At 47.8% G+C, this 24,339-nt stretch overlaps 1 protein-coding gene across 1 annotated transcript in view; it reads right to left on the minus strand.

Moving 5' to 3' along the window:
• Positions 1-2,644: 2,644 nt before the first annotated feature.
• Positions 2,645-24,339, minus strand: part of unc79 (unc-79 homolog, NALCN channel complex subunit) — a gene marked incomplete at its 5' end in the record, with an annotated part of 59,734 nt that continues 38,039 nt past the window's right edge. Inside the window, 29 exons of the mRNA XM_079832404.1 lie at positions 2,645-3,021; positions 3,582-3,623; positions 3,724-3,801; positions 3,877-4,080; positions 4,153-4,336; positions 4,425-4,600; positions 5,776-5,865; positions 5,958-6,035; positions 6,119-6,223; positions 6,376-6,486; positions 6,577-6,645; positions 8,316-8,489; positions 10,455-10,540; positions 10,637-10,749; positions 10,880-10,918; positions 11,019-11,159; positions 11,247-11,349; positions 11,424-11,540; positions 13,024-13,125; positions 14,359-15,351; positions 15,706-15,855; positions 16,357-16,522; positions 16,594-16,776; positions 17,507-17,796; positions 17,880-17,948; positions 19,681-19,860; positions 20,632-20,833; positions 20,911-21,092; positions 22,843-23,000. Coding sequence (XP_079688530.1) covers positions 2,833-3,021; positions 3,582-3,623; positions 3,724-3,801; positions 3,877-4,080; positions 4,153-4,336; positions 4,425-4,600; positions 5,776-5,865; positions 5,958-6,035; positions 6,119-6,223; positions 6,376-6,486; positions 6,577-6,645; positions 8,316-8,489; positions 10,455-10,540; positions 10,637-10,749; positions 10,880-10,918; positions 11,019-11,159; positions 11,247-11,349; positions 11,424-11,540; positions 13,024-13,125; positions 14,359-15,351; positions 15,706-15,855; positions 16,357-16,522; positions 16,594-16,776; positions 17,507-17,796; positions 17,880-17,948; positions 19,681-19,860; positions 20,632-20,833; positions 20,911-21,092; positions 22,843-23,000 — 4,774 coding nt within the window. The 3' untranslated portion in view covers positions 2,645-2,832. The remainder of the gene's footprint in view (positions 3,022-3,581; positions 3,624-3,723; positions 3,802-3,876; positions 4,081-4,152; positions 4,337-4,424; positions 4,601-5,775; positions 5,866-5,957; positions 6,036-6,118; positions 6,224-6,375; positions 6,487-6,576; positions 6,646-8,315; positions 8,490-10,454; positions 10,541-10,636; positions 10,750-10,879; positions 10,919-11,018; positions 11,160-11,246; positions 11,350-11,423; positions 11,541-13,023; positions 13,126-14,358; positions 15,352-15,705; positions 15,856-16,356; positions 16,523-16,593; positions 16,777-17,506; positions 17,797-17,879; positions 17,949-19,680; positions 19,861-20,631; positions 20,834-20,910; positions 21,093-22,842; positions 23,001-24,339) is intronic.

Raw genomic sequence — 24,339 nt, forward strand, 5'->3', positions numbered from 1 at the left:
TCTCAACAGACGACTCTTCGTCCTTCCTCACACTCTCAGTAGAGACCTCCTCGTCATTTATTACTCTCTCAGTAGGAACTTCCTCATTATTCCTCACATTCTCAGCATTCACCTCAACAACCTGATCTTCATGTGGATCTATTTGCACGGCAGTTTTATTAGGACATGACAACCTTACGTGCCCGAAACCACCGCACTCAAAACATCGCATCTCACCTGCGCTCGCATATAACATGTACGACTTGCCTTCATACATGCACCGAAACGACACATTAAGATTCTGCGAGTTCAAAAACATGAATACGTGCCGCCTAAACGACATCACATGTTTCAAAGCTGCATTTTTGCAGCCAAGTGGAACCATTTTAATTCCACTAGCAAGTTTACCAAAACGCGAAAGCTCGCGCTCAATATCAGCATTAGGAATGAACGGCGGAACATTAGAAATGGTTACTTTACTCGTTGGTGTTGCTAACGGTTGAACAGGAATAAAAGCACCACTTACCGAAATCCCGCTTTCGATCAAAACAGTCACTAGTCGTTCATCCTTGAGAAACACCACCACCGCTTTGTTCATCCGGGACGCAGAAACAATGTTGTCGTGCCCGACGCGTTCAGCTACATCCAACAACACGTCCTCCACAGACTCGCCGGCGTTCGTGACACACCTGATACCGTGCCGGAGTGACAGAGACGACGCCTGCACACTCCCGTGCGACGCCATCCCCGTCCCCGACACGATCAATACTCGACTATTACACGTAGAAAAATCAGAGAAGGTTACAGACTAAAACCAAACCAATTCTGCGAAATTACACACATAGAAATCCTCCCAATAGTCTCCCAAAACCAATAGTTAAGAAACCGTGTTCAAATTTCCCTCTCACCGTGTTCACCCTCCCACACACTTCCACTTCCCAGCATGCACTGAGAGACAGAGAGAGAGAGAGAGAGAGAGAGAGAGAGAGAGAGAGATGCGAGCGTGAGTGACCTGACTGCGTGCATCTCTTCTTTAAAGTCTGAAGTCCCCTCGTTGCTTAAGCATATATAACATAAGCTTAAAGAAACTTTGTGATTCTTTAATGGATTTATTAAAATTATTTATGAATGACAGGCAACACTGTCAGTGACCAGGCAATCTTTATTTGAACTAATCATATAATTTATTTCAATTAATTATGTAGAGTGTGAAATAAAACCGGCGTCTCTAACCACAGTTTAGGCTACTTTAAATATAAAGACACATTACATCTATTGAAATGCATAAAAAAAAAACAGTTGGAAATTTCTTTGGGGGATTGTTTAAGTCATCGTTATAATTTATGTTAAACTCAACATTTCCATTTATCGTGAAATTAGGCATGGAAAAGAGTAGGGTTATTTCAGGTTTAGGCTTGGAGGTGAAATTAGGTTTCGCTTTGCTTGTTGAGGTTCCACTCCAGATTTAGACACGCACTTGCAAACTTCCCTAAGCCCTTCCCCTCGGGGGAATCCCGCCGACATTCTGAAGAGCGTTCCACTTCATGAAGAGGACGAGGGAAGATTATATGGACACTTGTTCCCTCGATTTTGACCGAGGGAGCGAGTCTACTTCATATGTACACTTCAGGCATCTTCATATCCCACAATGCAACACGATTGTGACGTCACACCTCACATCACGTTTAATTTACCCCACCACAAACAACTCTATGATATTTTTATGATTTAAAAAAATATTTAAAACAACCCAAACACACCTATATACATATTGAATGCAGCATTAAACAATTTCGTAAGGGAAAAACATAATAATAAATAAACTCCATAGCTGAGGCGTTTTCTCTAAGCTGGAAGATGATAGGCTTCTAAGCGAAACCCCCATTCGTTAGTCACTAACGTTACGTCTCCGTTCCCTCCTCAGGGAACGAGGGTTACATCCGTAACCGAGACGTTTTTTCATAGTGTGATTTTTAGGGAATTGTATTGAATCCAATTAGGGTCAATTTGACCCGGACCATAAGGGGTGTAACCAGAAATCGAACAGTGCACGAGGGTTAACACTGTGAAGCTGCTTTGAAACAATCTGCATTATAAATAAAGTTGACTTGACTAGCCCATCCAGTTTCTTAGAAGAGTTGACAGCATTCCACCCAAATGCGCAAGCAGAGCAAGTTCTTCATGAAACACTTTCAAAAGGGAATTAATTCTGCAAAATGTGAGCAGCAGATACTGAACTGGCATGTGAACATAACGTTACTTACCTCAAGTAATCTAATGGTAAATGTAATCACTAGTGTTTTCTCTGCCTACATCTCCTTTTGTCTCTGTTGATGTGATTTTTTTCTGCTCTGTGTAGTTTCTCCTGATGGTGTGCTCCTTGTGTTTCTAGTGTTCAGCTTCCTGTCTTGAGTATCTCTCTATTTTTATGTTTTTTAACTTGTTGTATCCTGTCTGTTTGCCGTTCTTCACCGGTTTGTGTTTTATTGGCTTGGCGTCCTTTTCTGCTAGTCCCCAAACACACATGAATGAGAACCAATGAGGTTCTCCTCATGAATGAGTCCAAATGCTTATTAAATTAGTGCTCATGATATCTGAAATGAAACCTGTTTAGCCGTTTAAAGCATTTAATCCAGTAAAAGACACACAAGACAAAACTCACGCTAATGTTTAAAAAAACCTCTTGTTTATTTTGGTTTGAAATATGCATACTATTGATGATGCGAAAACACTTTCGCTTGTCACAGGCTAACATTCTCCTCTATACATGATTTATATATAATGATAAAGAGCAGTGTGCAGTCACACACACACCAGGAAGACCACTGCGCTTGAGCTGAATCACACACACGATCACATGGGGTAAAACTGGGACGCCGCCTCAGACGACTGGATCTCCACCTGGGCCATTTTAAACTGAGTGCACTGGAGCCACTTGCGCAGGGCGAGGGGAAAGGCCCCGGAGCCGGGGTTCTGCAGACACTGGTGGTTCACCCGGTTCTGAATGGCTTGCAGACGCAGCTGGAGACCCGCGGACAGATGCTGTCGATAGACACAGGGAGATTATGAGCGTTTGCTCCAGAAACAAAGCAGGAATCACAGCGATCACAAGTTCAGTCTGGAGTACCACAGGGCTCAGTGCTAGGACCGCTGCTCTTCACCCTGTACATGCTACCACTGGGAGATATCATTAGGAAGCATGGCGTTAGTTTTCATTGTTATGCTGACGATACTCAGCTCTATATTTCTTCACGCCCTGAAGAAACTTACCAATTCACAAGATTAACGGAATGCATAGCTGATATAAAACATTGGATGACCAGTAATTTCCTGCAACTCAATTCAGAAAAAAATGCATTTTTAATTATTGGACAAAAAAGCTCCACAAGTAGTAACCTAGAATACTGTCTAACACTTGATGCTCTGTCCAGTCCTCGTGGTCAGTGAGGAACCTGGGTGTGCTCTTTGATACCAATCTCTCGTTTGAAAGCCACGTTTCTAGCATCTGTAAAACTGCTTTCTACCATCTTAAAAATATATCTAAATTACGGCACGGCACAACAGTTAGTTTCCAAAGCAGGAATCACGGCCTGAACACTTACATTCAGATTCGACTGGATCATCGGCAGCCACATGGGGATCAGCTAAACAGAAAAAGACGACATTAAACATGATAAACACCAGGGGCTGCATGATGTGGAAGTGCTATCAAGCACCGCGTGTATGGTAATGAACCGCTCTCACTTTGACGAAGATGGTTGAGTTACACTCCTGCAAGGCCTCCATCAGACTGATGACGTGCAGACACACCATCTCCACCATCTGAAACACACGTCAAGCTCTAATGATTGTGTCATGGCAGATCTGTATGCTTGAGAGCATCCCATTGGCTCGTACCACTCTGTTGTGGGCCATGAGCTGGAGGATGCTGGGAGTCACGCGGCTCCAGAACTCCAGACCCGTCAGGATGGCGCCGGAGCAGAACTCGTTCTGGTTCTGGTTCTGACTGGACGGGACGGCGGCGGCCTGCTCGCAGTAGATGGTCCAGAGCTGGGCGAACATGAAGGCGTGGAAGAGCGAGCACATGTGCAGCACTGACGTCTGCAGACACAGGAGAACACGTCAGACTCACGGCTCTGGAGCTCCGCCCACATCAACCAACCGCTGCCCTACCTTGGATTGTTCCGGGAATCCGATCACGATGACGATCAGATGGTCTGCGATATGAGATCCAGCATCCAGTGGAATGGGCATACAGCACGAGGAGCCCTGCTGCAAAGCACTGTGGGTAAGAGAGCCCAGCAGCAGCCAGGACAGCTGGCGAATGTGCGACACGCACTCAATGAACTCTTTGGGTCTGAGGAAACAGAAGCACGATGTGAAAGAGATGATGATGCAAACACACACACTCACACACACACACACACACACACACACGGCGTTACCCCTGCTGCATGGCAGAGGGCGGGTGGTAGAGCCAGGGCAGGTAGCGAATCACTGCTTTGTTGTCTCTGTGGTTTCCTTTGCTGATCTCCATCGCTGCGATCTGAGCCAGACCGACCTTCAGATTCCCGCCGAACGTGTCCTCATGCAGCGGCTGACAGCAGGCCTTCATGTGGCTCTGAGAAACACACACACGTTCCAGCGCTCATTATAAACAAGGTCAGAACTGTCAAACTGCTTTAATATACAGTATCTAGTAAAATATATTACTCACTGAATGTCATTATAGGACAGAAATAGCTGGAGCTCATGAGCGGACAGTTATGTCACAGTTATATCAGCGGCTAATAAAATATCACATTCTGATGAATTGCAGATGGGTCGCGATATAAATCATTAATGATGCTAATATTAAAACAACGTGTAGGCCTACATGTGTGTTTCTAGCATCTGTAAAATTGCATTCTACCATCGAAAATATATCTAAATTACGGCACATGCTCTCAGTGACAGTGAGTTGATGCGTTCATGAGCTGTAGATTATTGTAATGCTCTACTGGGTGGTTGCCCTGCTCGCCTAATAAATAAACTCCAGCTGGTCCAAAACGCAGCAGCTCCAGTTCTTACTAGAACCAGGAAGTGTGACCATATTAGCCCAGTTCTGTCAACACTGCACTGGCTGCCTATTAAACATCGCATACATTTTAAAATCTCGCTTATTACTTACAAAGCACTAAATGGTTTATCTCCAGTACTTGAGCGAGCTCTTAACATATTATACTCCATCACGTCTACTGCGGTCTCTAAATTCTGGCCAGTTGATCATACCGAGAATATCCAAATCAACTGCAGGCGCTCGATCCTTTTCCTATTTAGCTCCTAAACTCTGGAACTCTTCCTAACATTGTTCGGGAACAGACACACTCTGTCAGTTTAAATCTAGACTAAAAACACATCTCTTTACTGTGGCATACACATAAAACTATATAAATATAGTATATATAAATAAAGTTGACTTGACTTGAGAGTGTGTTGCTGAAATCTGAGCGGGTGATGACCTGCTGTTTGGCGGGGAACTGCCAGATACACACTAAATTATGTCAAAATGCCCGCTTTGGAGAATATTCACAAAAACACAGTTGACATGTCTTAAATACCAATTTCAAAAATGGACCCTTATGACTGGTTTTGTGGTGCAGGGTCACGCATGTCAAAGGTGAATACGATTTCTCATGTCACAAACCCTTTAAATTACATTCTATAAACTTCACACGTTCCCTGAGAATCACAGCCATGGTTTTAGTGTTGCTAGAACAGACGTGTGCTGAACATGACACATGATGAAGTTTGTACCTTTAGTTTAGTGAGCGTGTGCATGTCTGCGATGAAGTCCAGCAGCTCGCTCAGATACTGCCTCAAACACTCCATGGCCGCTGTGGTACACTGAGGACACACACACACACACACACACACACAGCAGTCACTAACACACAGATCACACCCGCAGATCTTCAGTGAAGCGAGGCGAGTCTCACCCCGGGCAGAGCGGCGATCATGTGCTTCTGGAGGATGGTGGACTCGGCCAGCCTCGTCCCGATGTCTGAACACACAAACTGAGGACAGCAGAAGGGTCAGTGATGGCTCAGTGTGTGTGTGTGTGTGTGTGTGTGAGCTGAGCTGAATGACGCTGATGTACCTGCACCAGCAGCAGGAGGTTGGTATCAGGGATTGAGGACTTGAACTTCAGAGCCTGAAGCAGCTCCAGAACGACGATACGCGACATATAGAACTTATCTCGCTCCTGCAGGAGACACGAGGAACAATGGCATCTTCAAACGTGTGCATGTTTGTTCAAATGCCTGTGTGTTAATAGTTGTCATTTACAAAAACAAGCAATTGTAAAATCTCAGCGTCAAGATGCAGGAGTGAACTCTGACACTGAGGCTTGTGTACCTTGCTGAAGGTTTTGTAGCATAAACCGCAGATCTCCACGAGATACGAGAGACTGAACACCCCGTACTGGAGCACAAAACTCAGCAGTTTGGAGAAGGGCTCCAGCAGACTCTGCAGACAAGAGGCCATGAGCTTTATTATCAGAACACACACACACACACACACACACACACACAGAGCCATAGAAATGTCCGATCTTACTCTTGTTGCATTGGTGACGGGAATCTTCAGCAGACAGATGATTATTCTCAGGCTGGAGTCCAGCGGGCACTTCATAAAGAACACAAGAGAAGCGGTGTGAGAGTGTGTGTGAGAGTGTGTGTGAGAGTGTGTGTGAGTGTGTGTGAGAGTGTGTGTGAGAGTGTGTGAGAGTGTGTGTGAGAGTGTGTGAGAGTGTGTGAGAGAGTGTGTGTGAGAGTGTGTGTGAGTGTGTGTGAGAGTGTGTGTGAGAGTGTGTGAGAGTGTGTGAGAGTGTGTGAGAGTGTGTGTGAGAGTGTGTGAGAGTGTGTGTAAGAGTGTGTGTGAGAGTGTGTGAGAGTGTGTGAGAGTGTGTGAGAGTGTGTGTGAGAGTGTGTGTGAGAGTGTGTGTGAGAGTGTGTGTGAGAGTGTGTGAGAGTGTGTGAGAGTGTGTGTGAGAGTGTGTGTGTGAGAGTGTGTGAGTGTGTGTGTGTGAGAGTGTGTGAGAGTGTGTGTGAGAGTGTGTGAGAGTGTGTGTGAGAGTGTGTGTGTGAGAGTGTGTGTGTGAGAGTGTGTGTGAGAGTGTGTGAGAGTGTGTGTGAGTGTGTGTGTGAGAGTGTGTGAGAGTGTGTGTGAGAGTGTGTGAGAGTGTGTGTGAGAGTGTGTGTGAGAGTGTGTGAGAGTGTGTGAGAGTGTGTGAGAGTGTGTGAGAGTGTGTGTGAGAGTGTGTGAGAGTGTGTGTGAGAGTGTGTGAGAGTGTGTGAGAGTGTGTGAGAGTGTGTGTGAGAGTATGTGAGAGTGTGTGTGAGAGTGTGTGTGAGAGTGTGTGTGAGAGTGTGTGTGTGAGTGTGTGAGAGTGTGTGTGAGAGTGTGTGTGAGAGTGTGTGAGAGTGTGTGTGAGAGTGTGTGTGAGAGTGTGTGAGAGTGTGTGTGAGTGTGTGTGAGAGTGTGTGTGAGAGTGTGTGTGAGAGTGTGTGTGAGAGTGTGTGAGAGTGTGTGTGAGAGTGTGTGAGAGTGTGTGTGAGAGTGTGTGTGAGAGTGTGTGAGAGTGTGTGTGAGAGTGTGTGTGAGAGTGTGTGAGAGTGTGTGTGTGAGTGTGTGTGAGAGTGTGTGTGAGAGTGTGTGTGAGAGTGTGTGAGAGTGTGTGTGAGAGTGTGTGAGAGTGTGTGTGAGAGTGTGTGAGAGTGTGTGTGAGAGTGTGTGAGAGTGTGTGTGAGAGTGTGTGAGAGTGTTTGTGAGAGTGTGTGTGAGAGTGTGTGTGAGAGTGTGTGTGAGAGTGTGTGAGAGTGTGTGTGAGAGTGTGTGTGAGAGTGTGTGAGAGTGTGTGTGAGAGTGTGTGTGAGAGTGTGTGAGAGTGTGTGTGAGTGTGTGTGAGAGTGTGTGTGTGAGAGTGTGTGTGAGAGTGTGTGTGAGAGTGTGTGTGAGAGTGTGTGAGAGTGTGTGTGAGAGTGTGTGAGAGTGTGTGAGAGTGTGTGTGAGTGTGTGAGAGTGTGTGAGAGTGTGTGTGAGAGTGTGTGTGAGAGTGTGTGAGAGTGTGTGAGAGTGTGTGAGAGTGTGTGTGAGAGTGTGTGTGAGAGTGTGTGAGAGTGTGTGTGAGAGTGTGTGTGAGAGTGTGTGTGAGTGTGTGTGAGAGTGTGTGTGAGAGTGTGTGAGAGAGTGTGTGAGAGTGTGTGAGAGAGTGTGTGAGAGTGTGTGAGTGTGTGTGAGAGTGTGTGTGAGAGTGTGTGTGATTCCTCTGCTCATACAGCAGACACTGGACCCACCTTGAGCGGCAGAACCGCAGGAAGTTTGGCCAGGAACGTCTGGAACTGGTTGCAGATGGTGGTCCACAGGTTGCTGGGCGAGTCCATGGGAAGCGTCTCCATGAAGGTGGCGATGTTGTCCAGACAGTGCAGTATAGCGCCTCCTGCTGGCAGAGACTTCTTGTTGTTCAGCCCCTACGACGACAGCATGAGCGCTTTAGTTCGGCCGTTTTCACACCGACCTTGTTTGGTCCGGATCAAAATGACCGGTGTGAAATCTCCCCTGACCACGGGCCGGAACAAACAGACCAAATTTGGTCCGACGAAAAGAGGCAGTCTCAGTGCGGATCAAACTGAACAAAGGTTCGGTTCGTTTCTAGTGTGAAAGCATTTTCTGTATGGTTCGTACTTTCAGACCATTTACATGAAGTTCCTGTTTATGTTTGAATATTATAATGTTATTTTTAAATTTCATCTCGGGTACATTGATTATGAAAAGTGAAAAGATGCGCAATATGTCAGAAGACAGAAGACAGACGCACGTCCGTTTACAAACCAATCAATGTCCAGATGCCGCTCACATGATGAAGACGAGTGGACGTGAGTGTGTCATGTAAAGTTCTTTAGTCCGCTCGCATAACTGCAATGTGAAACCAAACCAAAACTAACCGAATGCATAAAATGTATCAAAACATGAACTTCGGTTCGGACTCTCAGGTGTGAAAACGCCCTTAGTAGTTCTGGAAATACCAACGGTAAGTAAGTAAAGGCTTTCAGTGGCGGTCAGGAGCATGTCCTCTGCTGGAAGACGTGTGTGTGTGTGTGTGTGTGTGTGCAGTGAACAGACGCACCTCCAGCAGCTGACGTGTGTGTGTGTGTGTGTGTGTGTGTGTGTGCAGTGAACAGACGCACCTCAAGCAGCTGACGTGTGTGTGTGTGTGTGTGTGTGTGTGTGTGTGTGTGTGTGTGTGTGTGTGTGTGTGTGTGTGTGTGCAGTGAACAGACGCACCTCAAGCAGCTGACGTGTGTGTGTGTGTGTGTGTGTGTGTGTGTGTGCAGTGAACAGACGCACCTCAAGCAGCTGACGTGTGTGTGTGTGTGTGTGTGTGTGTGTGTGCAGTGAACAGACGCACCTCAAGCAGCTGACGTGTGTGTGTGTGTGTGTGTGTGTGTGTGTGCAGTGAACAGACGCACCTCAAGCAGCTGACGTGTGTGTGTGTGTGTGTGTGTGCAGTGAACAGACGCACCTCAAGCAGCTGACGTGTGTGTGTGTGTGTGTGTGTGTGTGCAGTGAACAGACGCACCTCAAGCAGCTGACGTGTGTGTGTGTGTGTGTGTGTGCAGTGAACAGACGCACCTCAAGCAGCTGACGTGTGTGTGTGTGTGTGTGTGTGTGTGTGTGTGTGCAGTGAACAGACGCACATCCAGCAGCTGACGTGTGTGTGTGTGTGTGTGTGTGTGTGCAGTGAACAGACGCACCTCCAGCAGCTGACGTGTGTGTGTGTGAGTGTGTGTGTGTGTGTGTGTGCAGTGAACAGACGCACCTCCAGCAGCTGACGTGTGTGTGTGTGTGTGTGTGTGTGTGTGTGTGTGTGCAGTGAACAGACGCACATCCAGCAGCTGACGTGTGTGTGTGTGTGTGTGTGCAGTGAACAGACGCACCTCCAGCAGCTGACGTGTGTGTGTGTGTGTGTGTGTGTGTGTGTGTGCAGTGAACAGACACACCTCCAGCAGCTGACGTGTGTGTGTGTGTGTGTGTGTGTGTGCAGTGAACAGACGCACCTCCAGCAGCTGACGTGTGTGTGTGTGTGTGTGTGTGTGTGTGCGTGTGTGTGTGTGCAGTGAACAGACGCACCTCCAGCAGCTGACGTGTGTGTGTGCGTGTGTGTGTGTGTGTGTGTGTGTGTGTGCGTGTGTGTGTGTGCAGTGAACAGACGCACCTCCAGCAGCTGACGTGTGTGTGTGCGTGTGTGTGTGTGTGTGTGTGTGTGTGTGCGTGTGTGTGTGTGCAGTGAACAGACGCACCTCCAGCAGCTGAAGTGTGTGTGTGTGTGTGTGTGTGTGTGTGTGTGTGTGTGTGTGTGTGTGTGTGTGTGTGTGTGTGTGTGTGTGTGTGTGTGTGTGTGTGTGTGTGTGTGTGTGTGCAGTGAACAGACACACCTCCAGCAGCTGACTCAGTGCCGCCACAGAGCTCAGCTCATTGAAGTCCACCAGAGATGTGGCCAGAGTCCGCAGGAAGCTTCCATCTGAGAGCAAGAGACAGCAGAGCCAGTGAGATCCAGTGTGTGTGTGTGTGTGTGTGTGTGTGTGTGTGTGTGTGTGCTTTGAGCGGACTCTCGCACCTTTAATGTTGCTCTGGAAGAGCTGTGGCAGGATGCCGTTGGGCGCGAGCTGATGGAGGACGCAGCGGAGGAACTGCTTGGCCACGCCAGCGACGTTCCCGGGGATCAGCATGCTGCACACACACACACACACACACACACACACACACACACACACACACACCAGTGACGGGAACGCCCACTCTCTTTAGGGAGCTGGATCATTGGGAGCTCTTTCAGCCACAAATGGCTCTTCTAACTCACCTTTCAGCCTGACCTGTGAAATTGGAGCTAGAGGCCAACCTGCAGAATTAAAGCAACAAACTGAGAGAAAGCCATAGCGAGTCCAGTGAATCTGAGTCTGAGGTCAGACGAGCACACAGCGGCTGCGATTGGACCATACCTGCCCACAGACTGCATGATCTCCAGCAGCAGCGGAGCGGCCAGATCCGGACTCAGGTGGATGAACATGGACAGAACCACCACGGCCAGAGCCAGGGTCTCCTCGTCGTACTCCTCCAGAACGGCCCCGCAGTCCCGGCACCTGAGAGGATCACACACAGCTGAGGGTCAGTGGCTCTTCACACTGACCCCTAAGGGCCGCCCTGGCCCACTCTGGCCCGCTCCCCACCTGTCCGCCATGGCTGTGGGCTGCTCGTCGCTGAAGTCCTCTGGCGCTGGAACGAACATGCTGGCGGTGCTGGGAGCCGACAGCAGACTGGTCTTGGTAGGACCTGCAAGAGTACAGAGTAAAGCTGGGAGCCGAACTCCAGCTGTTGTGTGATTGGTCGAGAGGCAGGAGACTGACCTGTGTCCCAGATGCTGATGTTCTGCGGCGCGCTGGACTGATGCTCCAGCTGCCGCTTCATTAGCTGACTCATGGGCACGGCCCCCAGAGAGCCACGCTTCACCTGCCGATACTGAGCTGCAGCACAAAACACACTTCATATCAGTCATAGCATCGGGTTGAGCTGAATTTATCTGAATGATGACACTATTGTCTTCTGCAGAGCTGCTCTACGGCTGAATCTGAATTTGTCTCATATTTGATCATTCTGTTTATCTGATTTCTAAATTTACACACAGAGACCTTGCACATTGAATCCGATGCGTATTAATGAATGCATTACGAGAAAAAAAAGAGCAAAACAAAACAAAATGCCATCTTCAAGTAGTGAGGATGATTTTTTTGTCCTCTCTCTTCTTAAAAAGAGAAAAAGAAAGAGGAAATAATGGGTCCATCATCCACTCCTGCAATCGCGTAGAGAGGAAGGAGAGTTCCACCTCCTTATCAAGAGCTGTGTGACTATCCAGACCGGTTCAAAGTTAGCTTTAGACTGTCAGTGGCTCAGTTTGATGCTCTGCTAGCGATACTGGAGCCACATATTAAAAAGAAGTTTCCGTGAATCAATTGATCCTGAACAGAGACTGGCAGTATGTCTAAGGGATCCGCACACGCACACACACACACACACACACACACACACACACACACACACACACACACACACACACACACACACACACACACACACACACACACGGTTTACAGGGTCTTGGTGTGCTGTAATTATAGCTGTGATATAATAATATTTGTATATTTAACTGTAGGTATATGAGCACTGGCGATTCATTCACCACCATTGCCAGCAGTTTAGGTTGGCCATCAGCACTGTAGATGGGAAAAACGGATGCGAAAAACGCAGAAAATCGAACCTGTTCCGATCTTTTTTTTGACGGACGAAAGTTTCGGAGGCAGTGTGCAAGCGTGATTGACATAACGTGAGGTCGAATTTATTTTTTGACGTGCAAAAATTTTGCATGCAAAATTCGGACTGCAAAGGCCTTTAGGGTTGAAAAAGGACTGAACATTTCTGGTAACTTTCCAGAAACTTTCCAAAAGTTTCTGTATTTTTCCCAAAAATTCTAGAAAGTTTTCAGAAATCCTGGAAAGTTTCCAAAAATCCTGGAAAGTTTCCAAAAAATCCTGAAAATGTTCCAAAAATCCTGAAAATGTTCCTAAAAATAATGGAAAAGTTTCCAATTTTTTCAGAAAGTTTCCAAAAATCCTGGAAAGTTTTCAAAAATTCTGGAAAGTTTTAAAAAATTCTGGAAAGTTTCCAAAAAACCCTGAAAATGTTCCAAAATCCTATAAATTTTCCTAAAAATAATGGAAAGTTTCCAATTTTTTCAGAAAGTTTCCAAAAATCCTGGAAAGTTTCCAAGAATCCTGTAAATGTTCTAGACTCTTTGCTGTTATTGCTGTGAAGCTGCTTTGGAACGATCTGCAGAAATAAAGGCCACATCTGGACTGATCTGATCTCTCTAACAGCACTGATGAAGATAATGAAGCTCATATGAAACTCTGTGTGTGAAGCGAGTGAGTGAGTGAGTGTGGAAGTGATTACTGGACACTGAGGAGCGATGGCTGGTTTCAGGGGCCGCTGCCTCCAGAGCCGGAGCCGAGGCCGATTCTCGGGGCTTCTCCAGGTTGGTCAGGGATTTCTCATCTGTACAACAACAGGTCCACATGTCAAAACCTTCAGTCTCTGGACTCTGTGCAGGGTCTGGATGGCCGTTACGGGAAGCCAGTGATTATCGCTCATTATCGTATATAAATATGTATAACTGGCATCAGAAGGCTTGTATTAACCCCTGGAGCCTGTGGATGGTGGAGGGAGGAGCTTATTGGGCTTCAAAAACTTGAAAGAAGAAAGTCATGTACAGCTAGGATGGCCTGAGGGGGAGTGAATTATGGGATGATTTTTGGGTGAGTTATCCCTTTAAGAAAGGTATAACACTATAATATTAACACGTTCTCCAACACTGGACAATAGCCAGCAGTGTGAGTTACGCTGCGTCCCAATTTGCATACTATCCGTACTAAATAGTATTCGAAAAAAGAATTAGTATGTCCCAAATTGTAGTGTGTTGAAAAGAGTATTCCAAAGATTCCCGGATGGTCTACTATTTCCGGTCAGAATTCGAATTGCAGATCGATGCGCACTTTAACGGCTGATATTGCCCACAACCCATTGCGAGATGGACGAGGATTCGATCAGAACTACAAACGCGGATAAAAAGTGTTAAAAAACTACAAACATGATGGTTACGCGAATCTGACGGTTAAGTAGAGAGGATTAGATAAAGGGGTTTGAGTGAACAATTATCAGTACTGACAAAAACCTGACAAAAAGATATTTATTCAATGTTAGCCACATTATATTAGATTAGATTAGATTCAACTTTATTGTCATTACACAAGTACAGGTACAAGGCAAAGAAATGCAGTGTTGCCTTGTGCCAGTGCATATTTCACCTGCAGCAGCATTGAGAACTTTTGTAATGATACGTTTGGCCATTAACTTTGCAAACACATGAGGGGAGTCTCTGCATTAAAGACCCACGAATGGCAGATCAAGCAGTCTACATTTCTCTCCGATACGGTAGGAAATTAAATTGAATGTGGAAGATTTGAACTGTGACGATGATTGACAGGGCAGTTTAAACAGTGATGGGATGCACGTAACTAAGCGATAGAGTCCGTTAAAGATGACGAAGTAGTGTGTCCCAAAGCTTGCATACTCTTCTGCTACACACTCAAAAGTATGTACTCTTTCTTCACAAAAAGTAGGCGAATTGGGACGCCGCAATCAGTCTCCCTGATTATCTTCAACTTAATTTATATTGTAAAGTGACTTACTATTAAACGAGATCAAGCGTGAAAGCCATCATGTGCTGACCTGACTCTGCGCTGGGCTCCCTCATCTTGTCCAGAGTGTTGAAGGAGATGTCCAGATACTCCCTCTGGATGGCGCTGACCGCGATCTTCCTCTCTTTGCGCTGGCGCGGCACGATCTGGATCTTGAACTCCGCTTCATCGCTCTCGTCGTCGGGTTTGGACTCGCTGTCCCGCTCATCGGCCTCGTCCTCGTCTCCTGCTGCTTCCAGAGACCCCAGCGCGTCCATGGGCAGGTGGTGCAGGACGGAGCGGCTGGAGGGACTCGTGCCGCTGGTCTCCTCCAAGGACGCGTTTGGCATGTGCGAGGTCTTCCTGAAGAGATCCCTCTTCTGCTGGAGGGTCATGGTGCTCTCCCTCCACTGGTCTCCGCTGCAGTCCTCCACGCTGACCTGCACCCCGGGGGACGCGGGCGCGGCCGGACGCTCCTCCGGCTTCAGCTTGAGCGCCTCGAACAGGTCCTCGTTGCTCTCCACGATGCGCAGAGGAGGCAGCGGCTCGAACACCAGCGAGTCGCTGTCGGAGAGCGAGAGGATGGAGCGCTTCTCCGGGATGGAGGTGCAGTCCGAGGAGAGATCGATGAGATCCGGGTCGTCCTTGTTCAGTGGAGAGTCCAGCCCGGCGGGCTTGTCCTCGAAGGTCTCCATGCAGCTGAGGCGCACCTCGGGGATGATGGGCCGGGCGGGGTCGCTGGAGCGGTCGATGACGGAGTGGCCGTTGGAGGAGTTCTTCCCGTGGTGCTGCGCCCTGTGCTGTCTGCAGATGGAGGAGGACGAGGAGGGCTGGAGGGCCGGCGGGTCGCAGCGGTCGATGCAGGACTTGCGGCGGTGCTCGTCCAGGTTGAAGAGGATGGAGTCCGTGTTGCCGATGTCCAGAGACTTCTGCTTGTGCATGGCCTGCAGTCTCTTCTTGCGACTGCTCCCGTCCTCTCGGCCCGCATACAGCAGCGAGTCCTGCAGCGCACCGCCCTCCTTATACTCCGCCAGCTCGATCTCACCTGAAGAAGAGAAGAGCAGAAGATGAGGACAGCACACACACACACACACACACACATCTGTGCAGGCTAGTGATGAGGCGGTGTACGGTACGATATATCACACAAGAGAAGCATGAAGGAGTGAAGGAGAATCACACACACACACACACACACACACGCACTCTGATTATTACACACACAGGGACACGCAGCACACACACACACACCCACGCACACACACACACACACACAGGGCACACTCGTGTTTACTCCAAATAAAAAATGGACACAGATGCCCTTCCCTGATATAGATTATATCATCTGTGCACTGTAATGTGGAGTGAAAGCGTGAATATGAAGGTTTGCCACACTCACTCCTCTGAGCGCTGAGCTCCACCGGCTGGTACTTGACAGACTTGCTCCCGCCGATCCTCTTGAGGCGAGCGAAGAAGGTCTGCGACTCCTTACAGCCGGCTCCTGTGGGCGTGTCATGGACGTCGGACTCGTCGAACACACTGTCCTCCTCTGCACAGGAAACACAGGCCATTAAAGGGATAGTTCACCCAAAAATGAACATTAGCCCATGATTTACTCTCCCTCAGCTCAGCTCCGCTCGTCATGACGTCACACACACATCTGGAGTTGCACTTTCAACATTCAACACTTTTCCACGGAAGGCGGAGGCCGAAAGTTTACTTGATAAAGTTTTAAATATGGATATTTTTCTCACACAAAAGCATCGATTCGCTTCAGAAGGCCTTTATTAACACCCCAGAGCCGCTGGAGCAGTTATATGACGCACAGATGCACTTTTTATGGACTTCAAAAACAGAGCAACTATGAATCAAATTCTAATGCTTGGATTAGCCTGGACTTCTGTAATATAACTCAGATTTTATTTGTCTGACAGAAGAATGACATACACACCTCAGATGACTTGAGGGAGAGGAAATCATGGGCATTTTTGGGTGAACTATCCTTTAACGCAGGACAGACAGGAAGCGCTCAGATCCCAGCCGCTCTTACCTTTCTCCTTCTCGCTGTAGCGGCTGATGTTGGAGTTGTCGCTGTACAGCGGGCCGGCGGACACATGTGACCTGCAGCTGTGGTACTGGGCGTTCAGCGTGTTGATGGTGATGTGGATCAGATGGAGCACCACGTCTTTGCACATGTCCATGTCTCTGTACGGATACTGAAACACAGCCAGACGGATGAACGACTGCTCCTCTTCTGCTCTCAGAGAGTCAGCGTTAGGAGGATTACCTTGTAGAGGATGACCAGCAGGGTCTTGAGCCACATCTGCCGAATGTGCGGCTTGAGGGCCCAGAGCGAGCAGCGGGGCGGCTCCTGGAAGTTGGGCCTCAGCTGTGGACATGTGCAGTACTTCAGCACCTGCACCACCAGCGGGAGAAGCTGCTTCCCCAGGCCGATGTTGTAGTCCATGACCTGCGGAGAGCAAATGTGGACCTCACTGACCACATCACTGCAACAACCCGGTCCTGCAGATTTGCACTATTCAACATTAGGAAGATTAGACCCTTCCTATCAGAGCAGGCCACAGCTCTTGTTCTCTCCAGACTGGACTACTGTAATGCTCTTCTAGTGGGCCTTCTGGCATGCACTATCAAACCCTTGCATCTGATCCAGAATGTTGTTGATATTGTTGCCCTTGGACTGCTCTAGCTGCTTCTATTGCCCTCATTTGTAAGTCGCTTTGGATAAAAAAAATGTAAATGTAAATGCAAAAACAAGCCGTCTGACCCCGGGGCCGCACTGAGAGAGGCTGTCTGACCCCGGGGCCGCACTGAGAGAGGCTGGCTGACCCCGGGGCCGCACTGAGAGAGGCCGTCTGACCCCGGGGCCGCACTGAGAGAGGCTGGCTGACCCCGGGGCCGCACTGAGAGAGGCCGTCTGACCCCGGGGCCACACTGAGAGAGGCTGGCTGACCCCGGGGCCGCACTGAGAGAGACCGGCTGACCCCGGGGCCGCACTGAGAGAGGCTGTCTGACCCCGGGGCCGCACTGAGAGAGGCTGGCTGACCCCGGGGCCGCACTGAGAGAGGCTGGCTGACCCCGGGGCCGCACTGAGAGAGGCCGTCTGACCCCGGGGCCGCACTGAGAGAGACCGGCTGACCCCGGGGCCGCACTGAGAGAGGCCGGCCGGCCGCTGCACTCACCTGGGCGATCCCTGCGAGGAAGCCGTTGAAGCAGGTGGAGGAGCGCATCTTCTGCGGGGTGATCATGAAGCAGCCCATCTGCTGGTCGTACCCCAGCAGGACGTACAGGTGCCGCTTCACCGTGTTGAAGGCTTTGGCGCTGCCGATGTCCGCCTCTGCGCTGCTCTTGTCTTTGGCCATGAACTTCATGAGCACCATGATGAGCTGGTGGACGGTCTGATGGTCGATCCCGGCGTCCTCGGGCAGCAGGTCTTTGATGACGGCGTCTTCCTCTGGAGGAGAGAGCTCACCTGCACAGCAACAGCACGCGGTCACTGTCTTCTGCAGTCGCATTACCTGACCCGCTGTGTGTGTGTGTGTGTGTGTGCTTTACCTGTCAACACTTTCTCCAGCATGTTTCCCAGGATGGGAGCCGACTGCTCCTGTCTTATGAGTCTCAGAGCTGAATCACACAATAAAAGAGAAACCGGACTCGGAATTCACAGACAAATATTTGAGCAAAACATTGTTATTCTCTTAAAGGGTTAGTTCACCCCAAAATAAGAATCATCCCATAATTCACTCCCCCTCAAGCCATCCTAGCTGTGAATGACTTTCTTCTTCCAGCCAAACACACTCAGAGTTACATTACAGAATATCCTGGCTCTTCCACACGGCTCCAGGGGTTCATGAAGGCCTTCTGGAGTGACACGTCCATATCACACTATAATAACAGCCGTACACGAGCCTAGTTCCGGCTGAAGAGTGACCTCTGACCTCACACATCGGTCAGAGGTCACTCGTCATGGGTCGGGTCAGAGGTCACTCGTCATGGGTCGGGTCAGAGGTTGCTCGTCATGGGTCGGGTCAGAGGTCACTCGTCATGGGTCGGGTCAGAGGTTGCTCGTCATGGTTTAGGTCAGAGGTCACTCTTCCACCGGAACTAGACTCGTTTAATGTAACTCTGATTGTGTTTGGCTGGCTAGAATGTCCTGAGGGTGCACTAACCCATTAAAGGGTAACTTCAGTGATTTAGCATTAGGCTTTGTATCAGTAGAAACCCGGTAGTATATTCAAATTATGGTACTTTCCCCCCTCATATCCCCCTGAGACGAAAGAATTATGCATTTTATTTCTGGAAAAAATCCTCCGATGACGCAAATATCGTCATTTTGCATCATCGGAGGATTTTTGGGCCAGAGGCAAAGACTACAGCCACTAGATGGAGCTGTTCCACATGTTATCATCCGCCCATATGGAGAGATCTCACACACAGACGGCCGCACGGACAATCATAACGGAGCGGTGCAGAGTAAAGTGAGTGTTTCAACTTTTCAATGAATTCCTGTGATAGTTTAGCTTCCATTTGCGATCAGAAAACGTGCCAGACTGGCGCTAACGTTACCTCAGCTCTGCTCAGCTCTACGTGATGAGTGAGATCTGACACTGCTGAGTCCGTGACTCTCGTTCGGCTCACTCACACTTTATGGAAAAGACACGTTCAGTTTTTAATTGTAGGGTTTATTCTCTAACTGAATGAAATGATTGTATTTCTATGAAGATCAAAACGACGGTGTACGGAGTGGCCTCGTAAGGCAGCGAAGCAGTGCATTCTGGGAGTTGTTGTCTTTCATCGACATGAGACAAAAATACATTTTCTGTCTTTTCTCAGTCTAGAAGGCACCAGATTCAAAAATAATTTCACATTTCTACTGCATAAATGACCCAGTTTAAATACACATTCATCTTCCCAGCGCTGAAGTGCCACTTTAAGTACAGTTTAGTAACCCTTTAAACAAAGACAAAACTGAAGTCACTGCATTTGGAAATAAAGATGAAATTCTCAAGGTGAACCAAGGTTATAATCGTTAACGAAAACGGACGAAAAAACTAAAACTAGGTGGGAAAAAACATTGTCGTTAACTGAAATAAAAATAAAAACAAGGCATTACAAAAAATAGATAACTAACCAAAACTGTAATGTGTGTTTGGCAAAACTAACTAAAATAAAATACAATTATAGATTAAATGTCCTTAGTTTTCATCTTTGTCAATGTCTTTCATAGAGTAAATAACGTTCATCTGCATAAATGACCCAGTTTAAATACACAGCTTAATGCTCAATCACTGAAGTGACCCTTTAAGGCGGTCAGTGGTGAGCTCAACAGGTCAGAGGTCATGCACTCAGCACTCACGGAGTTTGTTGCACAGCGTCTCCGGGAGAGAGAAGGCCCGTTTGGATTCGGTCGGACCCTTGACGCTGTCCCGTAAGGAGCGGACGCTCTTCTGCCGGTTGCGGGCGAAGCGAGCGCGTCTGATCTTCCACATGGCGGCGTCGCTCAGGTTGGCCACGTTCGTCCTCACCGCAGTGATGGCTAGAACAGCACATGATCAGCACATCTGCATGAGCTCTGCACATCTGCATGAGCTCTACACATCTGCATGAGCTCTACACATCTGCATGAGCTCTACACATCTGCATGAGCTCTACACATCTGCATGAGCTCTACACATCTGTATGAGCTCTGCACATCTGCATGAGCTCTACACATCTGCATGAGCTCTACACATCTGCATGAGCTCTACACATCTGCATGAGCTCTACACATCTGTATGAGCTCTGCACATCTGCATGAGCTCTACACATCTGTATGAGCTCTACACATCTGTATGAGCTCTGCACATCTGTATGAGCTCTGCACATCTGCATGAGCTCTACACATCTGTATGAGCTCTACACATCTGTATGAGCTCTACACATCTGTATGAGCTCTACACATCTGCATGAGCTCTACACATCTGTATGAGCTCTACACATCTGCATGAGCTCTGCACATCTGCATGAGCTCTACACATCTGTATGAGCTCTACACATCTGTATGAGCTCTACACATCTGTATGAGCTCTGCACATCTGCATGAGCTCTACACATCTGTATGAGCTCTACACATCTGTATGAGCTCTACACATCTGTATGAGCTCTACACATCTGCATGAGCTCTACACATCTGTATGAGCTCTACACATCTGCATGAGCTCTGCACATCTGCATGAGCTCTACACATCTGCATGAGCTCTACACATCTGCATGAGCTCTACACATCTGCATGAGCTCTACACACTAGTCGTTTGTTCAACACACTCACTCGTGGGGAAGGGGAACTCTTTGTTGCAGTCCAGGTGCAGCTGTGCCTCCAGGGAGAGTGTCTCGAAGCGGTTGACGAAGAACTCCCAGCTCAGCGCGGGGATGTCCGGCTTCAGCGAGTGCAGGAGCAGCAGTTTGCTGAGGATGACGGGCCGGTCCCGGACCACCGTGTCGAACTGGAAGTCCAGGCACAGACACAGGCCCTGGTGGACACACACACACACACACACCGTCCGGCGGGCTGTACGCGGTCACATGACTGATGCGAGGCGTCGCTCACCTGCAGCGCGGGCCGCTTGATGGTGTCCAGCAGGAGCCGGGCTCGGGTGGCCACGGCCGGGTTGACGTCCTCCACGCTGGCCAGGAAGCAGCAGAAGGCGTGGGCCAGAGAATACTTCAGCAGGTGGCTCTTCGTCACCGAGCCGATGTCCAGGAAGCGGCACAGCACCGCCACACGCTCCACTGGAAGAGACAGACAACATCAGCCCAGCTGTGCCGGATACTGAGATGCTCATGATGGAGCGCTGCTCAAGGGGTCAGCTCACTTTGTGTGGTTATTATCGTGCTCAAGAGTCTCCGGCCCGGTCTACAGCTGCTATTAAAGCTACACTGTGTAACTTTTTTAGTTTATTCTTAGTTAAATACACTTAGTTCTTTCAAAAATATATGTGCTCATTAATGTATATTTACTTCTTTCAAGTAATAAAGTATTCTCGTAAGTTTATAATATGCCATTGAAAATACGTACGGGTGAGGGGTTCGAATGCGGGTCGCCATGTTGCCCCTCCATCTTGAAAGTACAGTAGCCAAAGAGGGTCATACCTGTGAATTCAAGCTTCGCCTTTGCCGTTTTAACACTTGATGGCACGGTGTCCAATGTGGACGAGGTCGAGCTGGAAGCCATATTAATCTTGGACTAAATCGGCCACCGTAGGAGTTAAAACAAAATCGGAATTGAGAGGAAGAGAAACTAATATTCACTGGATGGTCATATACCTTTTCACCACTAGATGGGGGAAAATATCACACAGTGGAGCTTTAAGATGCATTTGGGCGATTGGATCACAAGTGGATGATGCTAAATACAGGTGTAACCGTTTGAGCTCGTCCACTTTACACTGCAAAAAATGCTTTTCTTACTTAGTATTTTTGTCTTTACTTAGTATCTTATGCCAATGGGGTAAGCAAAATAATCTTACTTCAGACAGATAACAAGATTATCTTGCTTACCCCATTGGCAGATTATTTTGCTTATTTTTGAGTTATTTTCCCCCAAAACAAGACAAAAACTTTTGCTTTTCTAGTAAATGCTTCTTAATGTCAGATTTTTTAGATATTTGGACTGAAAACAAGACAAAAATACTAAGAAAAGCATTTTTTGCAGTGTACACCACTTCCAGAGTGAGCTGCTTTCGTAGTGTAGATGCACACGAACAGCCTCTAAAAGACCGTCTAATCTCCCCCTACTGACCCAATAACATTATGGGATGCGCACTAGCCAGACGGGATGTAAACTTCATCGGCTGGAGTCCCAAGTTTGGTTTGAAGATGAGAAACGTCCCATACATGCATCCCCTAGTGAAAAAACATGTATTTCATACTAACTACGCTTCAAATCATGAACATATTTACTGACATATCGCTTGAGACTTACTGATATAAATATTATAATGAGACTTTATTCTTTTGCAATAGTTCTGCTTTATTGCACAAAGCACATTTCTTACTAATAAGCCTGAAAGTGTTTAATATCACTATTAGTAAGGATAGGATCATTGAATAATATAATGAACTTAAAGAATATAAAGAAGATACATTTGGGTATATCTAGTTTTCACTAGGGTGTGCCCGCCCATAGAGCCTCCCCGGGGTCAGACGGGGTCAAGAGACGGATTAAACACATGTGATCCGATCTTAACATCAGCAGTAAACTGTGATCTGAATAATAATGATAATAAAAGATAATAATGTGCAAGTGTCCGCTGTAGTGTCACTGTTGGTTGTTAGTGATTCATGACGTTCACACTGATCATGACCCGTTCTCCATATGGAGCTGATGCTGACTTTACAGCCCTAATCCCCTTTATCCGGTGTGTGTTTGCTGATGTGTGTGAAGGTCTGACTCCAGCTCAAGGTCACATGTGTGTCTGAGGCTCCAGTTAATCCCGCAGTAACCCAGTGTTTTAGTGTTTTAGGGAATGAGCAGCCAGACCTGCTTGGAAGCGGCTCTTCCAGTCCTGGCTGTTGAAGCTGCTGTCCACCAGCCTCCAGAAGATATCGGCCCCCAGAGACAGAGAGAGCGCGTGCAGGAGCTGCGGGACGGCCAGAGACGCCAGCTGACAGAACTCTGACCTCAGCATGGACCACAGGCTGCACACACACACACACACACACACACCACCAGTCACACACAACAGCACAGGATCCACGCTCACGGCTTCTAAAGGGAAGCGCTTACACAGATTTTAATCTCTAGAACTGATTTGAACTCTTTCCCCACACTGACGAATTATTCCAGCAATCCGTGTGTTCACTGTTATATACGCTATTACACATCTCCTGAAAGAGTACAGAACCTCCGGATGAAAACACAGGTGAAGAAGAAGCAGAAGAAAGACGTCCCAATCCACACACTATCCGTCCTAAATAGTCTTCGAAACTAGTATTAGTGCGTTGCAACTCGTAGTGTGTTGGCGTGTGTATTCCACAGATCCCCGGGTAGCTTTCATGCTCACTCTAACGGCTGATATTACCCACAACCCCCTGTGCGCTGGACGAGGATTCCATTAGAACTACAGTGTTAACAAACTACCAACATGGCGGATGTGCGAGTGCGACTGTTCAGTTTAGAGGTTTAGATAAAGGGGTTTGAGTATTAAAGGGTTAGTTCACCCAAAAATGAAAATGGTGTCATTAATTCCTCACCCTCATGTGGTTGGACACCCGTCAGACCTCCGTTCATCTTCAGACACAAATGAAGATATTTTAGTGTAAATCTGATGCTGAGAAAGGCTTCAGATAGGCCTCCATTGGCATTCAGTACATTTACACTCACAAGACCCATAAAAGGCACTAAAAACGCCGTTACAAAGTCCATCTCACCACAGTGACTCTACAATAATCTTACGATGCGACGACAATAGTTTTTGTGCGCAAAAAAAAATCTAAATAACACCTTTATCCAGCTTGTTCTTGTCTTCCGTGTGTGTCTCCACGACGCATGCGTGAGAATATGAGCAGATCCGGCGTTCGGGAATCCATGAAATGCCACTTTAGCCCCATTTGAGCTCTACAGCGAGACCTAAAGCACGATCAGTGTAGAATTCATCAGCTGAGATACGCGCGTCTTCCTCTGCTCGTGAACAAATCTCTTCTGGGTCATGTGTCCGAACGCCGGATCTGCTCATATTCTCACGCATGCGTCGTGGAGACACACACGGAAGACAAGAACAAGCTGGATAAAGGTGTTATTTCGATTTTTTTTTGTGCACAAAAACTATTGTCGTCGCATCGTAAGATTATTGTAGAGTCACTGTGGTGAGATAGACTTTGTAACGGCGTTTTTAGTGCCTTTTCTGGGTCTTGTGAGTGTAAATGTACTGAATGCCAATGGAGGCCTATCTGAAGCCTTTCTCAGCATCAGCTTTACACTAAAATATCTTCATTTGTGTCTGAAGATGAACGGAGGTCTGACGGGTGTCCAACCACA

Source organism: Gobio gobio (genome assembly GCF_949357685.1).
Source record: "Gobio gobio genome assembly, chromosome: 13".
NCBI lineage: Eukaryota > Metazoa > Chordata > Actinopteri > Cypriniformes > Gobionidae > Gobio > Gobio gobio.